The sequence below is a fragment of the Dendrobium catenatum genome, unplaced genomic scaffold (genome assembly GCF_001605985.2).
Source record: "Dendrobium catenatum unplaced genomic scaffold, ASM160598v2 fragScaff_scaffold_1463, whole genome shotgun sequence".
NCBI classification, from domain to species: Eukaryota; Viridiplantae; Streptophyta; class Magnoliopsida; order Asparagales; family Orchidaceae; genus Dendrobium; species Dendrobium catenatum.
The window spans coordinates 44,417-69,740 of NW_021319925.1; the positions used below are offsets into that span (position 1 = coordinate 44,417).

Genomic DNA, 25,324 nt, shown 5'->3' on the forward strand with positions numbered 1-25,324 from the left:
GTGCCTCCAAGGAGTGGACGTAGGTCAAGGTTTGACCAAACCACTATGAATCCGGTGTGTTCTTTTCTTATTATCGCTTCTGCATTTATTTTTCTTCTGCACTTTATTTGTGGTGATTTTGGTTAGAGTTTTATCTTTGGTTTTAAAGTTTTTTAATTCACCTCTCTATTTTAATTAGTTTTGGGCCAGTTCTATAGGGCCTAACATCCCTAACAAACCTTCATTCAGCATTTGTTAACACCATACCCAATGTATGCAAAGAGGTGACTATTTGTGTGAATCTTGTGTACATATCAGAAATAGATTCATTTGGTTTCATGTGAAACAGTTCATAATCATATAATAAGATATTGAGTCTAGATTGTTTAACCTCATTAGTCCCCATATATATTATATAAAGTCTATCACATATGTCCTTTCCACTTTTGCAAGTGGAAACCTGCATGTACTCTTCTAATTTTAAAGCACAAAAGAAACTATTCAAGCATTTGGCGTTTAGTTGTGCTAAGTCATGTTCTTCTACTGTCCAGTCTGCAAAAGGTGTTTCAACTCTAACTCCATCAACTAATCTAGTTTGTTTTGTATATCCTTCCTGGACTAAGATCCATATATGATAATCAAGTGATTGTAAGAAAGTAGACATGCATGATTTCCAAAACTCAAAAGGTATATTGTCAAACAGTGGAGGTCTAGTAATAGAGTAACCCTCAGGTGTATTTCGGTTTCCAAATGTAGCCATTTATGTTAATCAAAAATTAGTCTAAACTTATGATTTTGAAACAAATCTCTGATACCACTTGTTGAGATTCATTCACTATGAATTAGGTTGTTAAACCTAAACTTATGTCCCAAGGCTATCCAAGAGGAGGGGTGAATTGGTATTTTTTTTTTAAAATTATCCCTCTTGAGTATGTTGAATTAAAAATAAACTTTAATGAATTTTAAGAAAAAGTTTTTCAACCACAATTTTTATAACTAAACAAAATGCGGAAAATAAAAAGCAGTAAAAATAAAAGACACAAAATTTATAGTGGGTCAGTATAAACCAGACCTACATCCACTCCCCGGAGGCACCCTCCGAGTATTGCACTAATACCAATAGTGTCTCTCTTTTTGCACCCACAGCATGGTAGAGAAGCCTTTACAAACACTCTTTCCACCACTACCCAGTGCGGCAGAGAACCATCATCATTTTACACTATCCCCAGTGTTGGCAGAGAACCTTCATCCTTTTACACTATCCCCATTGTGGGCAGAGAACCCTTCATCCTTTTACCCTATCCCCAATGTGTGTAGAGAACCCTTCGGCTATTCACACTCTCCTAATGTGGGTAGAGAACCCTCCGTCTGTTTATACTTTCCAAGTGTCGGTAGAGAACTGGATCTCCTTGACAGATCTCCTCACAAGAAATCTAGAAGAAAGAAAGAAAAGAGTGAAGTAATCCTAAATCAAAAGTAGAGATTCTTACGTTTGAATACAAAGTGAAGCCTTCACGCTCCAATGGTTGGAATTCTCCTTTGAATGCTCTCTCACACTCTCTCCTTGACTCTTCTTTCAATAGGCTAGAAGATCAATGAGCAAAAAGATTGGGTGGCAGTCTAAATTGGACTATATATAAGAGAGACAAGAAAAACCGTCCAAAACTGAAAATTTTTCAAGTTAACACGAAATGAATCGTACCGTACGATCGTGGATCATCCTGGCAATTTTATTTAAAATGTCGGAAATGATCCTAATGAATATTGGTACAAACTATGTTCGTACACGATCATCATCTCGTACGAGCTAGGTTCATCAGGTATGATCCGTTATACCATAGGTCAGTTCCCAAATAACTGTATGGACGTAACCAATTTTGGTAAGTCGGTTCACATCGTCCTGAGACGAATAGGACTTCGTCAGGGAAAAATTATTACAGAGAGTAGCTCGTCCTGAAACGATAATGAACTTCGTCTGAACGAGATTTTTACAGAGAAGAATTCGTCCTAGGATAATTTGGATTTCATCTGGACAAAATTTTACAGAGAAGAAATCATCCTGGCACGATTATAGATTTCATATGGATGAAATTTTTACAGAGTCTATTTCGTCCTGGGATGAAAATAATTTCGTCCTAGACGACCAGGACTTAGAAAAATTTCCTCCAACTTCTGTTTGTTCCATTGCTATTACAGGGAGAAAAACTGACTGATCGTCCCGTACGAACTATGTTCGTCCCGTACGATCAGTACAAATTTGTAAGATCTCTTTAAGTAAGTGTGTGTGTGTGTTTTTATTCACTCAATTACAATCACTCCCTCTCAATTCAAAGAACGATTTAAAGCTTCAATTTGCGAAGAATTGTATGCTGAATTTGATTTGAAGTATTCATAGTTTGGAGTTCAATTTTCCTGAAATGTTAGTACACACAAGAGCAAAAATAATTCTTCCAAAAAGTGTTAAGAAATAATTATACATAAAAAAATAATATTTGAAATCATCAAAACTATACAAGTTGTAAGATTGTAACATATGCAAATAGCAACTCTCTTAACAACTCATAGCTCTCTCTCTCTCTCTCTCTCTCTCTCTCTCTTTCTCCTCTAGGCTTTCTCAGGTGAAGACAACAGTAAAAGATCGTTCAAAATGTTGAACAATAGCCCTTAAATAGAATAACTTCAAAATAGCTCATTAATTGCAAGTTGCTGACATTATTGTCCATGACGATAGTAATATCATCCTGTACGATCAGCACAATTTGAACCTAATCAGCCGGGACAATCTGGGATGAACAGAAGAAAGTTGTTCCTATCATCCAGGATGATCATGAATCATCCTATATGATTAGTTCAAATCATAGACTATCGGCCAGAAAATCGCTCTGAAACGAGTTCTGGATGATTCCAAAATAGCTTGATCGTCCAGGCCGTTCTCACGATCATCCTGGATGATTAGTTCAAATCAGAGGAAAATTGTCCAGAGAATTGCTTAGAATTTGAGCTGGTCGATCTTGATCGGCCAGACCATCGCCCGCAATTTGAGCTGTCTGATATTTATCATCCAGGTGCAACTAAGTTTTTTGAACTGATCATCCCGGCCGATCTTGCATACGATCGTACAGGATGATATGATCATATTAATCATCCTTAACTGCTTTCCTTAAATACCAGATTAATTTAAGCATAATTGTATGAAATTGTCCAGGATGATACAATATTATCCTGGCTGATTGCCAAAAATAAAGAATGCCTAAATAAATCATGGCGACTGATTCTTTCTATTTTATGCCTATCGTCCTGGCCGATACATATATTGTCCAGGCCGATTGGCTAATGATGACTGACTTAACTAAGATGACTGATTAGGGTTTCTATTTTGAACCCTATCGTCCAGGATGATAATAATATCGTCCGGGATGATGTGAGTAAAAATAGAAATTCTAAGTTAGACAAAGAAAATCACTCAAGTGTGTGTGTGTAGGGTTACATAGCATCAGACCACTTCAATGGTTACAATTGACTCAGGGAAAATGAAAATTACAGACTGAATCAGACATAGTTTACCCAATTTTGAGCTGGTTCCAATTTCCGTCTGATCTTATGGCCCTGAAATGTCAGTAGAAAAGGCAGTCATAGAAAAACAAGAGTGTTTGCTAGAATCAAAATCATAATCCATGAGCAACATATTTACAACAGGATAAAAGCTTGATGATGATGTTATTGTTGTATAAGTAATGTTTAAAGTTATTAAATCACTTTCAAGCTTTCGTAATCTTGTCGTTACATTTATCATAAGAATTTTATTCTACTTCGTGGTTTACTCTTCCTTATATTAAAGAGTGAGTTTTTATTTTATGATATATGGAAGATATTCTCAAAACTAAGAGTATTTAAAAGTTTTGAAAAGGTTCTTGCTTGCAAAAATGTAAGGGCATAAAATAAGCCTAAAAAGAAGAAAAATTGAAAAAATGTGCAATGGCTGCCAAAAAAAATGAAAGATACAAAAAGTGTATCAAAAATAAAAAAAATGCGCAAAGTGTGCCAGTCAATTGACAAAGAGCGTAAAATGAGCCCATAAAAATCAAGCTTCTTTCCCTTTCAAACCTTTAAATCTTAGAATAATTCATGTGCCACTAATATTTTCAAGGGCTTGTGTTCGAAATTCATGATTATGACTAATTATTTTGGTATATTATTCTATAAGATATTTTTCAAGAACCAAGTTTTGAACAAATCTATTTCTCTTATCCAATTGATTTTTCTAAGTTAGAACTTTGATTTTAAAAGATGGTTTGCCCTGTGAGAAGTTTGAGCTAGGTCTAACAAGATCGATTGGTCTACCATTTTTTAGATTTTAATGATGTTAACTAATTGATTCTTATAAATTTTTAATTCAATCACATGAAAAATTTATCATATTCGTGTTATGATAAAAAAACCTTTTATTTTTCATTCCTTTTATCATTTTTATTGTGTTTTTTATTATTTTATTTTTCTCTTTTTCTATTATTTTTTCTTATTTTTGGGTCTAGATCATATCCATCAATGCACAAAATTTTAAGTTTTGGCTACATCGCCCTAGATGATATATTCAATCCACTCTTAATCTTCCATCTGATAGCTAATATGAATCTTTTTTTTAAGATCATCGTAGACGATCCATTATCATCCCAAATGATCTGATCGTATTTTGCTTTAATTATTTGTGATCAGATTGGATGATCCTCTAAAATTTTGCTCAATTATTGATGATCATCCTAGACAATCCACCTATTCATCCTGGATGATCCACATGGCAAAGCTATTACACATTTTAAAATAGACTGGTACGATCCATTATTATCGATCATCCTAGATGATCCACCTAATTGTCTTGGATGATCTACTTTTCAATGGTAGTCCATCATGATTCCTCGGGATGATCACCTATGTCTAATCATTCTAGATGATGTCTAATCATCCTGGAGAATATAACTGCCTTTTTGACCAATCATCCCGGATGTAATAATTTCACTTGATCGTCCTGGATGATCTTGCAATTGTCCAGGATGATCAATCCGTTTCTTTATAAAGAATAGCTTTCAATGGGTTTTCTTACCTCAAATCTTCCATTTCTTCATTCCTCTCCCTCAAGCTTTCAAATTCTTTTTCAATGGTGGATGGCAAGCGATCTAGATTGCCGGCTGGAAGCTCTTTAAGGGAAAACATTGACCCTCTTTTCACTAAGGCGGCTGACCCAGCCGCTTACCTGCACTACAAGACAACTGAGATCACTTTACCCCTAATAATTAATCCACATACACTTACTTCTCCTATCCTCAATTTTTTTACACACACTTCTCTCACATTCATCCTTACCCTCGCCTTCCCTTCAACTCTGAATTGCTCTTTGAATTTTTTGCAAGCCTTCGGATCAACTCTTCCCATACTGCACTTAAATCCTATGTCAATAAATGTCCTGTTGAAATCACTTATCAAGACTGTCATGAGCTCCTTTAATTGTCCACCACTAGAGACAAGCTTCACATATTATCTTAAGATCCTGATTTTGACTGGGCTCAAGCCAATCACCTTTTATGAAACACTTTTGTCTCCTATCATGATGGGGCATCCAGCACCTTAGTCAAGGATGCTAGGATAATCTAACATGTGCTTCATACCTCTATTATTCCTAAAACTGGTGATCATGTCCACATCACTCCTCTCCTTTTAATCACCACATTCTACAACATGGCCCATAGAGAATTCAAAGCTACTAATCTTTTTTTCTGCTACATTGAGTACCTCACTAGCATTAGGGATCCAAGACACAGAAACAAACCTAACCTTACCTTAGGACATATCATATCCTATATCCTGGAATCAAAGTACAACCTTAAATATCCCGCCCTATCTAACTTTCAGCCTGCCTTCTACACTAATAGCTCTTTCCACATTCTTTACAGTACTTGTCTCCACCTAGAGCAAGAGGAAGATGAGCGAGCTGAGAAGGAAGTAGCTCCTTCACTTGTTCTTATACCTGCTCTGCTCCTCCAACACTCACAGCTGGATAAGTTGGTGGAGTGGTTCGACCAATGCGAGGTTCGATTCGACTCTTATGTTGCTACACAAGAGAAGTACCATAAGGAAGATGTTGCTCGATTTGATTCATACGTTGCTCACCAGTAGCAATAGCATGACCAAGACATGTCCTAGTTTGGGGAGCAGTTCACTACTTTTTCTAGCTTCTTTTAGCCGCCACGACCACCTCCTTTTAATGATGAGGGCCCATCATACTTGTAGTTTGTTTTCCTTGTGTCATTTTTCTGTGATGTATTTTGTTTCTTATTTTTAGTTTTTATTCTATGTTTTTTAGTTCTCTACTTTTTTGTGATGTTAAAATTGGGAGTAGTGGAAGTGTTTTATGTTGTTTCATTATACTATTTTCTATTTAGTGTTTGTACCATATGTTTATTTTTAGTAAAATTCAAACTTCTTGATTTACATTATTTTTTCTTATGATGTTTCAATGAAACTCCTTAAATTAATTTTTCTATTAAATGTTTGCCATCATTAAAAAGGGGGAGATTATTGCAAATCTAGATTCAAGAAATAAAATTTTGATGATAACAAATATTTGTGACACCTCTATTTTTCTACGGCTAACTTGCCAATTAACATTTCTGATCCATAAGATCAATTTTTTTATCCAAGATTATATCTTTTCCTACTATCCTGACCTGAGAGAACCTAGAGGAGAGGGAGAAAAAGGGAGGGAGAGAGAGAGGATCTTATGAGGGGGAGTTTTAGAGGGGTTTAACAAAGGTTGCTCCAAGAAAGGATCCAAGTCATCTTCTCTGGTCATCACTCCTAGTTCCTTGGAGGTTCTAGAGAGGTCTATTTCAACAATTGATCAAGGTTCTCTTCCTGCTTCAGGAGGAAGCGAAAGGAGTTGGGTTCTCTATCTATTTCAGGAGGAAGTGAAAGGAGTTAGGTTCTCTGTCTCACTGAGGTTGATGGAAAGGAGTTTTTGTATTGACTTCTGTGTTGTAAACTTGGCTTCATGGATTGCGATTTTGATGTTAGCAAACATTTTGACTACCTTTTACTACTGACATATTCAGGATTCAAAGATCGGATGGAAATCAGAATTAGCTTAAGACTGGGTAGATTAGGGTTGAGTCAGTTTATAATTATCTTTTTTCCCTTTCTTGAGTCAATTGTAAATGTTTAAAGTGACTGATGTTAAGTAACCCTACACACAAACACTTGAGAGATTCATAATTTCTATTTTTACTCACATAGTCTCGGATGATATTTATATCGGCCTGGACGATAGAGTTCAAAATAGAAGTTCTAATTAGGATTTTTTATTTAAGGCAGTCGTAATTAATTGATCATCCTGGATGATAAATTTATCGGCCAGAACGATATGCTCAAAATAGAAAGAAATAGCCTCCATGATTAATTTAGGTATTCTGTATATTTGGAAATCATCCCGGACGATCGAGAGATCGGCCTGGACGATATTACACAAATTATACCTAAAATGATCCAGGAATCAAGGAAGCAATTAAGGATGATTGATACGATCACATCATCCAGGATGATCACACGGACGGCCTGGACGATCTATTCAAAAACCCTTAGTTGCCCCTTGACAATAAATATCGGCCAGCACAAATTCAGGGTGAAGTTTTGGCTGATCAGGATCAGACAGCTCGAATTCAGGGAAATACTCTGGATGATTTTCCTCTGATTTGAACTGATCATCCAGGACGATCGTGAGATCTGCAGGGACGATCAATCCAATTTTCAATCATCCAGTTCATTTTCAGAGCGGTGTTCTGGCCGATCATATGTGTTTTGAAATGATTGTACAGGACGATATTATTATCATCCTGGATGATAAAGTCGACAACTTGCATTTATTGAGCTCCTTTGAAGATCTTCTATTTAAGAGCTATTGTTCAACATTTTTGAACATCCTTGGTTGCTGTCTTGACCTGAGATTACCTAAAGGAGAGAGAGAGAGGGAGAGAGAGAGAGGATCTTGTGAGGGAGTTCACAAGGGTTGATCCAAGCATTATTCCACTTCTTCTTCCCTAGAGTCTCTTATCCTTGGAAGGGTTGGGAGAGGTAAGCTTCAACGATTGATCGAGGTTCTCTGCCTGCTTTAGGAGGAGGCAAAAGAAGTAGGGTTCTCTACCTTGCCGGGGGTGGCAAAAAGGAGGTATTTTGTAAGGGCTTCTCCGCCTAGCTGTGGGGGCTAAAGGAGAGTCATGTTGGTAGTGCAATACTCGGAGGGCGCCTCTAGGGAGTAGACGTAAATCAAGTTGATCTAACCACTATAAATTTGGTATGTTCTTTCCTTTATTACATCCGCACTTTAATTTTCTGCACTTATTTTTCTATGGTGACTTTGGTTTGTGATATTTGTTCTTATGTTTAAAGAATTTTTTAAAATACCAATTCACCCCCACTCTTGGTTAGCCTCGGGACTAGTTCATAGGGCTTAACATCCCTAATGAACTTTCATTCTCTACCTTACTATGGGAGCAAAAGAAAAGACCCTGAGTTTTGTGCAATACCCAGAGAAGAGGCTTTGGGGAGTGGATATAGGTAAAGTTGACTGAACCACTATAAACTTTGGTGTGTTCTTTCTTATTGAATTTTTCATATTTAATTTATGCACTTTATTTTTATAGTTATTTTTGTGTTATGATTGTGGTTTTTTTGTGAAATTTTTAAAACACCAATTCACCCCCCTCTTGGTTAGCCTCAGGCTAGTTCATAGGGGCTTAACATCTCTAATGAACATTCAAATAGTATCAATTGAAAACCTTAAATATGTAAGTTATTATTTTAACTAGAGAACTTATGCCACACAACTTCTTAAGACTATGTATTCTGCTTTAATAAATGAAAGGGCTACTGAATTCTATTTTCTGTTAGACCAGGAAATTATAGAGTTTCCAATGAATTAATAAGTTCCAGAAGTACACTTTCTATAAACCCTAAATTTGACAAAATATGAATCAAAATATCCAATGATTTCAAAATAAGAGCTATGTTTAGGATACCAATTTCCTAAGTTTTTAGTTCCTTAGTTCCTAAAAGATATCTTAGAATTCTTTTAACAGCAATCAAATGGATTTCTTATAGATTAGCTTAAAATATAGCACAAAGACAAACACTAAATATGATATACTAGCAATTAAATTAAGTAATAATTCAATTTCCCTTAAAATTTCTTTTAATTAATAGATTTTCTTTTAGTTTCCTTATATAATTGAAATGAGGAAATCATTGATGTACTAATTGGTTTAGCTTTATCCATTTCATACTTTTAAAGAATCTTTTTAATATGTTTTGATTGAGTAAGAATTGTGTAATCCACTTTCTATTTTACGCTAAAACTAAGAAAGTAACTCAAGTCTCCCATCAAACACATTTCAAATTCATTACTCATTATTTTTTGAAAAATTATCACATAAGATTTTTATTAGAGGATCCAAACAAGATATCATCAATATATATTTGGACAATGAGAATGACATCTCCTACTCTTTTTAAAAAGAGAGTGGTGTCCACAATCCCTTTAATAAATGATTTTTTTAGTATGAAAGTGCTTAGTTTTTTTTTTTTTAATAAGAAAAGAAAATGTGCTTAGTTTTTCTTATCTTGCCCTAGGTACCAATTTTAGTCTATATAATGTCTTTTTCAATTTAAACACATGATTAGGGAATTGTGAATTTTCAAAACCTGGAGGTTACTTAACATAAATTTCCTCTTGTATCCACCCATTAAGATAGGCACTCTTAACATCCATTTCAAATAGTTTAAATCCTTTAAAATAGGCAAAACTTAAAAGAACCCTAATTGCATTAAGTCTTGCTACAGGGGAAAAAGTCTCCTCAAAATCAATTCATTCTATTTGATTATACCCTTTAGCCATAAGTCTTTTCTTATCTAAGTACTTGATTTGTATTAGTGGGTTCAATCATAAAAAAAAAATGCTAAGTGTTTAACTTCTTTTTTAAGTCCATGCCTAGTTCTAACTCCTTCACTCGGGTCTCCTAAAATCTATTCTTTAGGATGTCTCTTAGAATTTTTCCATTTTCTAGGTAATATATTTTCCATTTCAATATTTTCCTTAAGATTTATATTTTCAATTAGTTAGCGATCTCTTCAAAATGCTCTTCTGCCAACGTAAACTCTCTTGAAACATCAGATTCATCAAAAACTACATGTGTAGTCTCCTGAACAAAACCAATATTCTATTGTTAAAAATACTAGGATTTCCTAACTCAGGAATATATTAGAAAAAATTCCCTCATCAGATTTAGGAATGAACACTTTACATCAAAAGACATAGATGTGAGAGGTTGGGTGTTCTTCCCTTAAGAAGTTTAGAGGGTGTCTTGTTCAACTAGATCTAATATTCACCCTATGCAGAACATAACACACTGTATTAATCGCTTCAGCCCAAAAATATGTAGGAAGTGAATATTCGATCAATATGGCTCTTGCAACTTCTACAAAAGTTCTATTCTTTCTTTCAATAGCCTCATTCTATTGAGGGGTCATTGGAGCTGAGAAATTGTGATATATTCTTTGGTTTTTATAGAAAACTTCAAAATTTTTCATTTTCAAATTCTCCAACATGATCACTATGAAATACAAGAATTTCACAACCTAGCTTTCTCTGGATCCAAGTAGAAAAATTTCTAAACTCACCAAATGATTAACTCTTATAAGATAAGAATCTAATCCAAGTGAACCTTGAATAATCATCTACAATTGCATACCCATAAACTTTCCCTCCTAGACTTTTAGTGCTAATTTGTTTGAAGAGATCCATGTGAAGGACTTCTAAGGGTTTGCTAGTACTTATGTCTTTGATTGAATGATAGGAAGACTTTACTTATTTTCCTAATTGACATTCATCATAAAGAGGATATTTAATGAATTCTACTTTGGGTATGCCTCTTACCAATTCTTTTTGAGTTATCTTCCTAAGATTTCTCATGCTTGCAAGAAAAAGTTTTCAATGCCATAATAAAGATTCATCATGAATGGTTTTTAGAGAAAAAGTTGTTGCAACTTAGATTTTAGTATTATGTTTTTATACAATGTGAGTTTTTTATGATACTAAATTATTATTGTTGTGATTACTATTTCTCCTAACATACATTAGATAGATTTTCTTTATGTTGTTTGTGTATACTAAAATTTTATGGAAATAATACTCCAGATTGTTAATGACTTCAATATAGATTATATTAGGGTTTCATGTAATAGAGTATGTAAATTTTCTATTTTTCTTCAGTTTGAGAGAGAGTGATTAAAGTTGGGTAACTGTGCACATACAAACTAGGGGAGTGAGTCAAAACTTTAATTTTTTAAACTAATCATTTTGTACAATTTTCAAATCATATTGGATGATTTCTAATGGTAGTTCCTCTAGAACAAAGTTAAGCAAATAATGCCTATAAAAATTGTTTATTTTTTATACTATATAATAATGTTTTCATATAGATGACTCTTAGAGTACAAATGGGTACATACCAGTTCATCCTGAATGAAATAAAATTTTTTTCAAATTGATCATATTGTACAAAGTGGGGTTTATACAGATGACTTCAAGAGTATGAAATGGGTGTGTACCAATTTATCCCAAATGATCATATCAATTTTTAAATATCATACTATATGATATAGGGTTCATATAGATGACTCCCAGAGTATGAAATTGGATCGTCCACATATATACCATATGAAGCATGATTTTTTTAAACTGTTTGTATTATATGATATATGATTTATACAGATGATTCACAGTGTACAAAATGAGTTTGTATGTAACAGTATTGGACAAAATATTCAGTTTTGAACTGTTCGTACAGCACGATGTCAGTTCATACATATGATTGATACAATATAAAATTAGGTTCATACAAGATTATACCTGGATTTTAAAACTATTTGCATGTATAAAGTATAATGGTATTATACAATCCAAGAATGTTCAACTTGAAATTTTCAGTTTTCTAGACAAATTTTCTTATCTTTCATATATAAGTGCCCTGAAAAATTGACAATAAATCTTCGTGCTGTGAATTTTCTTCTTAGAGTGAAATAGATATTATTTAGGGAGAGTGCTTGGAAGTGAAATTTGAGAGATCTTACAAGTTAAAATTATGAAGGGTTCACAAGGTTGCTCAAAGGTGAGGATATCTATGTGTGTTCTTCAAATCTCTGCCCTACTTCTTTAAAGACTCTTGAGAGAAGATCTTTGGAGTAGATCTAGTACTTTTCCATCACCAGGAGGGTGAAAAAGGTCATTGATACTCTAGTATCACCAGGAGAGTGAGAAAGGACATTAGTACTCTACCATCATCAAGAGGGTGAGAAAGGATATTGGTACTCTACCATCACTAGAATGGTATGAAAGGATGTAATAACTCTGCCATCACCAGGAGGCTGAGAAAGGATGTTAGTACTCAACCATCATCATCAAGATTGTGTTTTTCTATTCCTTTATTTTTGCTATATTTTTATTTTCTGCATGTTTAATTATATTGGTTGAAACATATTTTGAGAAAATCTATCATTATGTTAATCGAGTTTTTAAATTTCCAAGAGAATTTTTAAATTACCAATTCACCTCCCTGTTGGTTAGCCTTGAGATATTTCTATTATGTCTAATAAACAGCTTGAAGTTTTAAGTAATATGAGAGCTATTTTAAAAAATTAAGGTTTAGACAATTTTTTTAAACGATCATGGCTACTTTTGGAAGCCGTAACACTCCTGAAGGATATTTGATCACTAGACAACCATTATTTGATAACATCCCTTTCAACTTTTGGAAAACTTGTATGTATACATTTCTTTAATTGCTTGACTATCACATACTGATTTTAGTACACGAAGGTTACACTAGTCTCTTAGACTTGTTGATGGCATTAGAACTAAAACACCATTTACTAATTAAACATTAGAAGAAAAAGACCTAGCTCAATTAAACACAAAATATTTAAATAGTTTTTCATGCATTGAAATCTGGGATTATATGGATGTTTCAAGCTATAAAATTGGAAAAGAAATTTGGGATAGACTCTGTATATCGTTTGAAGGACCAATGAAGTGAAATAGTCCAGATTGAACATTCTATTACATGACTATAAACTTTTTTATATGAAACTAAATGAATCATTCACTGATATGTATACTCATTTTATATAGATAATCACTTTATTGTATGCATTAGGTAGGGAAAAAATGAATTATAAAAAAGTAAATAAAATTCTATATTATTTACCTAGTATTTATGATATAAAGATAACTGTCATAACTAAATCAAAAGACCTAACTATTTATTATATCGATAATCTGCTTAGATCCTTGATTGCTTATGAGCAAGGAGTAACTCAAAAATAGATTTATTCATGTAACAAGAAAAAAGGAGAAAAACATTGTTTTGAAATTGGATGACTCAAAAAGTGATCAGTCACAGCCTGAGGATGAAGATGATATCGCACTCATGAGAAGGCAATTCAAAAGTTTCCTAAGAAGAAAGCAACGGAAATGACATCAATGGAATAAGGGTAAGTTCCACAAAAATGCAAAAGCTTTTAATGATGTAATTTGTTATAAATATAGAAAGCCTGGACATATTAAATTTGATTGCCTGAATCTCAAAGTTAATCCTAGCAAGGAGAAAGTTGAAGAGAAAACTAATGTTAGGAAGGGTAAGAAAAGACTGTAGAGAGCATTATAGGCAGAAACATCAGATTCCTCAAAAATAGAAATAGAGGAGGAAGTCATGAACTTGTATTTAATGATTGATAAACTTGATCAATCAAATCAAGATGAGATATGTGATTTATCCTATAATGAATTATTGAAGTTTATGTGAAAATCTGTATTGTATATAAAAATCTAAATAAATTGCATGCCAAATTGAACATAGAGTATTTAAATTTGTAAAAAGAGCATAAAATCCTTAGGAACTATCACTCATCTATTGATAGTAACCACATGAAATTATTGGATGAATTTAATAATTTTAATAAGAAACATGAATTTTTGAAAACATCTTATGCTGATCTTAAAAATGAATGTAAGGTGTTTATAGATGAAACAAATCAAGAGAACTTGAGTTAAAAGTTGATAATACTATTTTAGAAAGTACAAACTCATATCTTAAAGAGAAGCTGAAAGCTCTTGAGGAAAATAGGACACTCCCTACACTTGAATAATTTTCCAATCCTAATCAGAAGCCTAAAATTTTGAAACCTAGGAAAATATAGTATAACTCACATAGATTAGTAAACCTTTTTCCTAATGTTAAATGTATTTCATATGGAATAATTGGTTATATCTCTCACACTTGTATGATTCATAGTAGATCATTAGTGTGGAGGCCTAGGTGCATAAAACTTAACATATCAAGAATGCATAAAGATTATCATTTCCAAGAGGTGAACCCAAATTCATTTGGGTTCCCAAGTCTAATATTTAATAATTTTATAGATATGCTCTCATATAAGTTCTTGTGAGGGTATTTGGTACCTGGATAGCGGATGTTAGAAACATATTACAGGAGCCACAACATAATTCATATTGTTGGAAGCAAGGAATGAAGGCAAAGTGCTACTAGGAGAAAATACCACAAAAAAAGTGATAGGTACAAGTATGATTGGCAACAAGAATATTTTCTTTATTGAGAATGTGTTATTGGTTGAAGGCTTAAAGTATAATTTGTTGAGTATTAATAAACTTTGTGATAAGGGTTATAATCTTAAATTTTTTCCTTCAAGCTGCATTATAAGACAAAATAGAATTGATGTGTTTCATGAAAATAGGGTAAATAATGTATATATACTTGATTTGAACTTTATTAAAATTTCTAATGCTTTTTGTCTCAAAATAATCACTGATGAATCATGGTTATGACATAAAAGACTTTGTCACACAAGCATGAAAAATCTTATAAAGATTATCCATAAAGAGTTGGTTAGAGGGATACCCAAACTAGACTTCACTAAAGATCACTTTATGTGATGCATGGTAATTAGGAAATTAGGTGAAGTCTTCATTTCATTAAATTAAAGATCATAGAACTAGCAAACCATTAGAAATCTTTCACATGGATTATTTTGGACTGGTTAGCACTTTAAGTCTTAGAGGTAAAGTTTTTAGGTATGTAATCATTGATTATTTTTCAAGATTCACTTAGGTCAAATTCTTATCTCATATTAGTGAATCATTTAATGAATTTAGAAACTTTTTTACTTGGATTCAAAGAAAGCTAAGGTGTGAAATTTTTTTATTTCAAAGTGATCATAGAGAAGAGTTTGAAAATGGAAAATTTGAAATTTTTTGTAGAGAGCAAAGAATTGATCACAACTTTTCAGCACCTAGGACCCTTAAACAGAATGAGGGTTTTGAAAGAAAGAATAGACTTTGATAGAAGTAGATAGAGCCATGTTGGCTGAATATTCACATTTAAAATATTTTTGGGATGAAACAATTAGTGCAGCTTGTTATGTTCTTAATAGAGTGAACATTAGATCCAAGTTGAATAAGATATCCTATGAACTTCTTAAAGGGAGAACACCTAATCTTTTATATTTGTATGTCTTTGGATGTAAAGTGTTCATTCTTAATAATAGTAAAACGCCTTTAGGAAAATTTGATCCTAAATATGATGAATGAACTTTTCTAAGATATTCTAGTGATGATAAATACTATAGATTTTTTAGCAAGAGAACTTTATTAGTTGAGGAGACTACACATATAGTTTTTTATGAATTTGGTATTTCAGAAGAGCAAAGGTTGGAGGAAGAACATATTTAAGATATCTCCCAAGGAATTGAAAAGATAAATTTGGAAGAGAATGTTGGAATAAAAAACACTTTTCCTAGAGAATGGAAATTTTCTAAGTGTCACCCTAAAGAATTGATTTTAGGTAAACCAAGTGAGGGTGTTAGAAATAGGCATGGTATTAGCACAGAAGTGAATCATTCTTCCTATATATCAAAGATTGAACCCACTAATAAAAATTAAGCACTTTCTAATGAGTTTTTTATTTTGGTCATGCAAGAAGAATTGAATCAATTTATTAAAAATAATGTTTGGGAATTTATTGCATTGCCTAAGGATTAAAGTGTCATTAGAACTAAGTGGGTGTTCAAAAAAACAATAATGATTCATATGTAATGGTTAGAAACTAGGCAAGATTGGTGGCTAAAGGGTATAATCAAATAGAGGAAATTAATTTTGAATAAACTTTTGCCCCTGTAGTCAGACTTGAAGTGATATGGGTATTACTAGCCTTTGCCTATATTAAAAGTTTTAAATTATTTCAAACTGACTTTTAGAGTGCCTTTCTTAATGGGGTGATTCAAGAGGATGAATAAGTTGAGAAACCTCTAGGTTTTGAAAATTCAAAATTTCATAATCATGTGTTTAAAGTGAAAAAGGTATTATGTGGACTAAAATTGAAATCTTGGGCTTGGTATGAGAGGTTAAGCACTTTCCTACTAGAAAGCACTTTTATTAAAGGAAGTGTGGACACCACTCTCTTTTTAAGAAGGATAAGAGATGACATACTCATTTTTCAAATATTTATTGATGATATCTTGTTTGGTTTGACCAATAAAAATCTTTGTGATGATTTTTAAAAAATAATGAGCAGTGAATTTATATTATTTTCTTAGTTTTTGCATCAAGCAGAATGAGGATGGAACATTTCTTAGCCAATCAAAATATATTAAGGACATCCTTAAGAAATATGAAATGGATAGTGCTTAACTAGTGAGTACACCAATAAGTTCCTTACTGAAGTTAGATAAGGACTCTAAGGAAAATTTGTTGATCACAAGAAATTTAGATGAATAATTGAATTATTACTTTACTTGACTGCTAGTAGACTACATATAATATTTAGTATTTGTTTGTATGCTAGATTTCAATCTGATCCTAAGGAATCACATTTGATTGCCATTAAAAGAATTATGAGATTTCTTTTGGGGATTGAAAACTTAGGTATTTGGTATCCTAAGCACACCTCTTTATTTGAAATCATTGGATATTTTGATTTAGATTTTTTAGGATGTAGGGTTAATCTTAAAACTTAGGTATTTGGTATCCTAAGCATAATTCAGTAGCCCTTTTTACCATTGAAGCAGAATACATTGCCTTAGGTAGTTGTGTGGCACACATGTTCTTTGGTTAAAATAACAACTAATTGATTTATGATTTTCTATTGGAACTATTCTAATTTTTTGTGATAATACAAGTGTCATATGCACTTCAAAGAATCTTATTCAATATTCTAGAATCAAGTATATAGATATAAGACATCACTTCATTAAAAATTATTTGGTTGAAGGAGAAATGGAATTACATAATGTTGCTACTAAGAATCAACTTGCAGATAGTTTTATAAAACCACTACCTTTTAAAACATTTAGCACCTTAAGAACCACATTAGATGTGACTAATCTTAATTCTTAAAATTGAAATTCTGCAAATTGAATTTATATTGTATTGATCTGTTTGTTTGTTTCTTAGTTTATTTTATTAGTGTTTATTTGTTTGTTTGTGCATTTTTGTTTCTTTAGTTTGTGTTTGTTTTTCTTGTGTTAGTATTGAGTTATTTTCAATGTTGCTTGTCATAGATCTTGTGTTATTTTTTTTTAATAGAGTTTTTATTTATCATGTCCTGAGTTTTCTTTTCTTTTGTACTGTATAAATTTTTTTGTATTGTACGAATTCTATAGCCTGTACTTGATATTATTTTTCTAAGTTGAGCATACGAGACTGGATTTTTTTATACATATTAAACTGTCCAATGTTGTCATCTTCTGTATGATCAATTTTTTTTTTCATTTGTTTGATTGGGGTCAGTTTTCCAAATATTAGTTATTATTTATAGATCATACATACAAAATTGCATTTTGTTTGTACAATCGTTTTGTTAGTTTTTCATGAGGATGAACCTAACCATCAGAAATAATCTTTAATATTCTGATCATCCTAAATGAATAGGTGTTCATCTATACGATCATATGGTGAAAAAGCCTATACGTAACGACGTCTCAGGAGTGACAATTTATGAAAAGTCATTTCATTTTGGACATTTCCATTCATATGTACAAAATTATTTTCATCCTATATAATTTTAAATTTGTACTTATAATTAATTTTTCATATTATACGATTGGTCATTTTTGTTTAAATTGAAATGTATTTGATGATTTTTCTTCATAATCTTCTTCAACTTCTAACCATCTTATGACCTTACTCCTAAATTGGCCAGTAGAAGCAAGCATCCCTGGGCTTCAAAAGCTTCTTTATCTTGTTCTAGTAGAGATGATAACTTTCTTTCTAAAGATAATGAGGATGCCTACGGCGATTATGTAGAAGCTAATATTACCCTATATAATTCAAGGAGAAATTAACTTTCCTGTTATTCCTCTTTTTGCCTCAACTTAATTTTCTTTTATACTCACCTTGATCTATGCCTGTTATCATGAACCATTCTTAATTTTCCTTTTTAATGTTAGAGTAAATGAAGATAACATTAGGATGAATTCTTATGTCTTTAAGAAAAAAGTATAAATAACTAAGGAAGTTTTAGGCACCTTCCTTCATCTTAGAACTCAAGGGGTTAGGGGACATACCATGAGCTCTAGATCTTATTTTGATTGGTTTGAAATTAATCAAACTTAAGAGGTGTTACACAAGTCAATTAACTTTCTCGTGTGTATACCCTAAATAAGAATGCTAGGATCATCCAGCATGTCTTGAGATCTTCTATTATTCCTAAAGTTATTGATCGAATCAACCTAACTCCTCTTTTGTCTACTGCCACAAACCTTATTTTGACAAATACTCCTATTAACGAAGCCAAATAGATTATGGACTATTATTATAAGCTATCTGATATTGGACTTCCTCATAAAAGGAGTAGGATATTTGACTGCCTATAATTTAGAAAAGAAGTACAACCTTATCCATCTTGATCCTCCTACTAAACTTCAAATTTACTTTTCTGTTGCTTCTTTCTGTGCACTTTTTAATCAGGATTAAGGATCTGAGGGAGAAAAATCTAAGGGAAAGAAGGAAATCCTACTCCATCACCTGCACCTGCTCGTGGACCCGATCAGAATTTTTATCAAGAAAAGGTCCAGTATTTGAAAGACTGGAATCTCATTTTGATCAGCATTTTGATTAAATTGAGAATCATTAAACTAGCACGATGCGAGGTACAATGAAAACATGGGGTGTATTAGAGGATAATTTGACTCCATTAACACTAATGTAGCTATGATCTATAGTTACTTTATGATGTTCACCGCTTAGTCACCTTCAGACTAAGGCCCCTCAGGATTTTAATTACTACTTCTCTGTTGTCCTTGTTATTGAGATGTTTCTTTTGATTTCTTGTGTTGGCTTCTTTATGTTATGGTTCTTCTTTTTCTAGCATGATGTATTGGTGGTATGCGTTATAAGTGTTAAATGAAATGATGTTTTAACTTGTATTGAAATTACTCTTCTTGAATTGTTTAAGTGAGACAAATCATTAGTAGTTGATCTCTAGAATGAAATTTTAAATTACTTTGCTCTACAAATTAATTTTCTTGCAAAATCTAATTTCTTAAAAATTGAAATTAAATTATGATTGTATGTAGATTAAAACATCAATGTCATGTTCTTATAGACAACTATTATTTAGCTATAATTATTACAAAATAGATGTCTTATTTTAATTTTATTTCTTTTTCAATGTGTTTTTTTATTAATTATTGGAATTTATTTTAAATATATTGATATTGGAAAGATTGAAATTATAGAAAGATGCACAAAATGTACCCAAAAATTGAAAAGATGCGTAATATTCACCAAAGTGACTAGAGGCAAAAAATTAGCCCAAACTGAAAAAATGCACAATGTGTGCCACACCAACATTTGAAATGATGTGCAATGTTACCAATTAAAAAATTTATACAATTCTTTCCTTTATCTTTATTTCACTTATACAAATCCATATAATCAGCAATAATCTTCACTATTGAATTAGAAACTAATTAATTTTTATTTCATTGTTTTTGCAATAATTAATTTTTTTTATAAGTCTAATGAATAGTAAACTTGGTTGACTTTTCTTATTTTAATTGTTCTTTGATTTAAATTTTTAGACTTTCCTTTTAGCTTTAGGATGTAATATTGTATTTACAATTTGTTTAAAATCTTTTTGTTCATCATCTACTTTGATTTATCAATAGAAACTTATATTTTCAAGAGGTCCTTCCCTTTTTGTTATTATCAAAAGGGGGGGAGTTATTAGTTATTTTTTGATGTTGTTTGATGTGTGTTTGATGTATGTGTGTATGATTATTATTTTTGTCTGATTTATGTGATGTGTGTATTGGGTGTGTTGTGATATGTGTATTGTGTCTATTGTGTGTTTTTAGTTCTTTATATTTCTGATATATGTATTGTGTGTGTTTAGTTATTTATGTTTAGTTTTGGATTTTTTGTTTAGTTGTTTATGTTTGGTTTTGGATTTTTTTGTTTAGTTGTTTATGTTTTTTTTGGATCTTTTTAATTTGTTGTAGTTTTGATTTTTATTGGAATCCCTTATTTTTAAATTTATCACTCATTAAGTGGGAGCTTAGGAGAAAAATTGCCTTATGTGTTAACTCAAATAATAAATATTTTGTTATCATTAAAAATGGGGAGATTGTTATAACTTAGATTTTAAGATTATGTTTTTATATCCTGTGAGTTTTTGATGATATTAAATTATTATTATTGTGATTACTATTTCTCCTAACATACATTGGATATATTTTCTTTGTATTTTTTGTGTGTATTAACCTTTCAGGAAAATCATACTCCAAACTGTAGAAGACTTCAAGGGAGATTTGATTAGGGTTTCATATAATAGAGTCTATAATTTTTTTATAATTTTTCTTGAGTTTGAGAGAGTTTTATTATAATTGGATAAGCGTGCACACATACACTAGGGGATTGAGTCAAAACATTAATTTTTTGAACTAATTATATTATATGATTTTTAAATGATATGTATAAAAATTGTGTATTGCTCATATTATATGATAAAATTTTTGTACAGACGACTCCTAGAATATGAAATGGGTATGTACCAATTCATCATGAACAAACTCACCAGTTTTTGAACTTATCATACTATATAAAGTGGGGTTCATATAGATAACTTCGAGAGTATGAAATGGGTGTGTATCAGTTCATCCTAAATGATCTCATCAAATTTTGAACTGATCATACTATACAATATAGGGTTCATATAGATGACTCCTAGAGTATGAATTAGGATTATATATGTTTATACCATATGAAGCATGATTTGTTTACATAGTTTGTAATGCATGATATATGGTTTGTACGTAATCATACTGGATGAACTTGTTTAGTTTTGAATTGTTCGTACAGTTTGATGTCAGTTCGTGCATACAATTGACATAGTACAAAATTAAGTTATTAAAGGATTAAATATGGATTTTTGAACAATTCATATGTATGAAGTATGATAAGACTGTATGATCCAAGTATACTACCCTAAAATTTTTTAGTTTTCTAGATGATTTTTCTTATCTTATATATATAAGTATCCTAAAAAATTGACAATAAATCTTCTTGCTGTGAATTTTCCCTAGAGAGTGAAATAGAGAGTTTTTTGGGAGTGTTTGAGACTGATGTTTGAGATATCTTACAAGTGGAAATTATGAATGGTTCATATGCTTGAAAAAAATTGAGGATCTCTTTGTGTGTACTTTAAATCTCTGCCCTACTTCTTTGAAAACTCTTGAGAGAAGATCTTTGGAGTAGATATGATATTCTGCCATTACTAGGAGAGTGAAAAAAATATCAGTACTTGACCGTCACCAGGAGAGTGAGAAAGGATGTTGGTACTTTACCATCACCAGGAGGGTGAGAAAGGATGTCGGTTCTCTGCCATCATCAAGAGGGTGAGAAAGGACATCTGTATTCTACTATCATCAGGAGGGTGAGAAAGGACATTGGTACTCTACGACCACCAAGAGGGTGAGATAGGATATGGTACTCTGCCACACCAGGGTTAGTGGAAGAGAGGTTATTGTAAAGGCTTCTTCGCCTTATTGTGGTAGAAAAAGGAGTGTCACTTTGATATAGTGCAATACCTAAAGAAGGAGTCTTCAGGGAGTGGACATAGGTCTAGTGGACCAAACCACTATAAAAATTGGTTCTATTTTGTTCCTTTATTTTTACTGCATTTTTATTTTCTATATGTTTAATTTTAGTGGTTGAAAAATATTTTAAGAAAATCTATCATGTTATAAAACGGGTTTTAAATTTGCAATAGAATTTTTAAATTACCAATTTACACCCCTCTTGGTTAGCCTTGGGATAGTTCTATTAGGTCTAACAACCTTCTCAAACTTTGAAAAGCATTAGAAGATTTAACACTATTAAATTAAGCATGTATATATTGTTTACACTACATCCATGTAACACATGAACTCAATTTTGACTTATTGCATGTTTGTTTTCATAACTATGTTTCCATATCATGTGTTATTTTGATGATTCCAAAACATTATTGTATTGATTACTATTTCTCCTAACATATATTAGAAATATTGCTTTTATTACTTGTGTATACTAATATTTCAGGGAAATCATACTCCATATAGTTGAAGACTTCAAGATAGATTAGGCTAGGATTTATTATATTTGAAGTATGCACTTTTTATGTTATTTCTTAAGTCTAAGAGAGTGTGATTATAATTGGATAACCATGCACACACACATTGGGGGAGTATTAAAACTTGAATTTTTTTAAACTAATCATATTGTATGATTTTGGATCATACTGGATGATTTGACATGAACGTTTCTCTAGAACGGTGTTAATCAAACCATGGCAGGAAAATTTTCTAAGTCTTGTTCATAGTGTACGAAGTTATCTTCATATAAACAACATCTAGAGTATAAAATAGATATGTACAAGTTCATCCCGATGAACTTAAATTTTTTTTTGAATTGTTTGTATTATACAATCTTAGGTTTGTATAGATAATGTCTAGAGTATGAAGTAGTTACGTATCTTTTCGTCCATACGAATATGTAAAATTTTTGAACTGTTAATAATGTACGATCCTAGGATTGTAGAGACGACTTCTAGAGTATGAAACAGACTCATCCATTTTCATACCAAACAAAACATGGTTTAATTAAAACATATCATATTATATGATATGGGGTTCATATAGTACATTATCCAGAGTACGAAATCGGTTTGTACTGAATTGTACTAGAAAAGTATGTTCAATTCTGAATTAATCGTGCTGTACGATGTCTATTCGTATACAGGTCAATCAGAGTAAAAAATTGGTTCATACAAGATCATATGAGCAAATTTTGGTTTATTCATACGTACAATGTTCAATAATATTATAACATTATGTATGATTAAATTGAAATTTTTAGTTTAGTAGATGGTTTATCATGACATTTATATATATGGTCCTAAAAATTTGATTAGAATGATATGCATCTTTATTTTTTCTTTGAGGGCAAGTGTGAGAGTGCTTTGAGAGAGTGTTTGAGAGTGTGGAAAGAGATATTGCAAGTGGAGGTTATGAAAGGTTAACAAGGTTTCCCAAATGTGAGGATCTTTTTGTAAGTGTGTTAATTCTCTTCCTTACTTCTTTGAAGTTACTCGTAAGAAGATCTTTGAAGAAGATCTAATTCTTTGTCAATACTTGGATAGTTTAAAAGGATGATGGTTCTCTGCCGACACTTAAAGAGTATGAAAGGATGAAGGTTCTATGCAGACACTTAGAGAGTATGAAAGGATGATAGTTCTCTGCCAATACTTGGAGAGTGTGAAAGGGAAACAGTTCTTTGTTGACACTTGGAGAGTGTGAAAGGATGATGATTCTCTGTCGATACTTGGAGAGTGTGAATGGATGATGGTACTCTACTACACTAGGAGATTGGTGGAAGAGAGGTGATTGGTAAAGGCTTCTCTGCCTTGATGTGCAATAACTGAAGAGAGAGTCTTCAGGGAGTGGACACAGGTCTAGTTGGACCAAACCACTATAAATTTTTATGTTTTTTTTTTATTTACCACATTTTTACTTTTCTACATTTTTATTTATGTGGTTAAAAAGTTTAGTTTAACAAAACTTTTATTATGATTAAAATTATATGAATGGTTTTCTAATATACCAAGAAGTTTTTCAAATTACCAATTCAACCTCCCTCTTGGTTAGCCTTGAGATAATTGATTTAGGTCTAATAACCTATACGAACTTTCAAGTGATATCAGAGCTAGCTTTAAAAAATTAAGGTTTAGACAACTTTTAAAAATGATCATGGATACTTTGACAATTTTAACACACCTGAAGGGTATTCGATCACTAGACCCACATTATTTGATAACAACCATTTCAAATTTTAGAAAACACATATGTATACTTTCTGAATTTCTTGACTATCACATGTGAATTTTAATAATGGAAGGATACACTAGGAAAACTAGACTTGAAGATGGTAGTAGAACTGAAACATCATTTACTGACTAGATTATGGAAGAAAAATAATTAGCTCATTTAAACACTAAATGTATGAACAATTTTTTTATGCACTTAAAAATGAAGACTTTATGCTTGTCTCTACAGAAAGTTGAGTTACTACTAGAAAGTGCTCTAATACCAATTAAAAATACAAGATGCACCAAGAGGGGTGTGAATTGGATATTAAAAAAGTTCTTTAATGAAAAGAAAAATCTTTTTATAACTTGATGCGCAAGTGAATTACCTTCACAATAAAATGATAAGTTATCAATTTCACAAACGCAGTTAATCGCAATAAAAATAAATGCAGAAGTAAAGTGCAAAAATAATAAAGGAAAAAAATACAACAAATTTATAGTGGTTCGATAAAACCTTGACCAACTTCCTCTCCTGCCAGAGGAACCCTCGTAGTATTACACTAAGCCTTTAATGACTCTCCTTTAGCCCCCACAATTAGGCGGAGAAGCCGTTACACAATCACTTTTCCCTTCCCTAGGAGATGGGTTATTTGACACTTAATAGATCTTCTGCTTCCCAAAACATCCCTCAAGATGAACCTTGAATCTGATGGTACTAAGGTGCAATCTTACAAGAGCAACCATGTGAAATCCCCTCCACACTCCCTTGAAACCCCCCTCCAAGGATCTTCTTCCTCTCTCAATCTCCACCCTTTCCTCTCTTCCTTTCAAGTTCTCTTTTCAAGTTTTCTCCCAAAAAAAGGTAGCTTCAATGGCTGCCAAAAGAC

The 25,324-nt window shown here is 32.0% G+C and overlaps 1 protein-coding gene across 1 annotated transcript in view; it reads right to left on the bottom strand.

Moving 5' to 3' along the window:
- Nucleotides 1-5,406, bottom strand: part of LOC114580991 (threonine dehydratase 1 biosynthetic, chloroplastic-like) — a 23,216-nt gene extending 17,810 nt beyond the window's left edge. The window contains exon 1 of the mRNA XM_028700148.1: nt 5,338-5,406. Coding sequence (XP_028555981.1) covers nt 5,338-5,406 — 69 coding nt within the window. The remainder of the gene's footprint in view (nt 1-5,337) is intronic.
- Between the last annotated feature and the right edge of the window lie 19,918 nt (nt 5,407-25,324).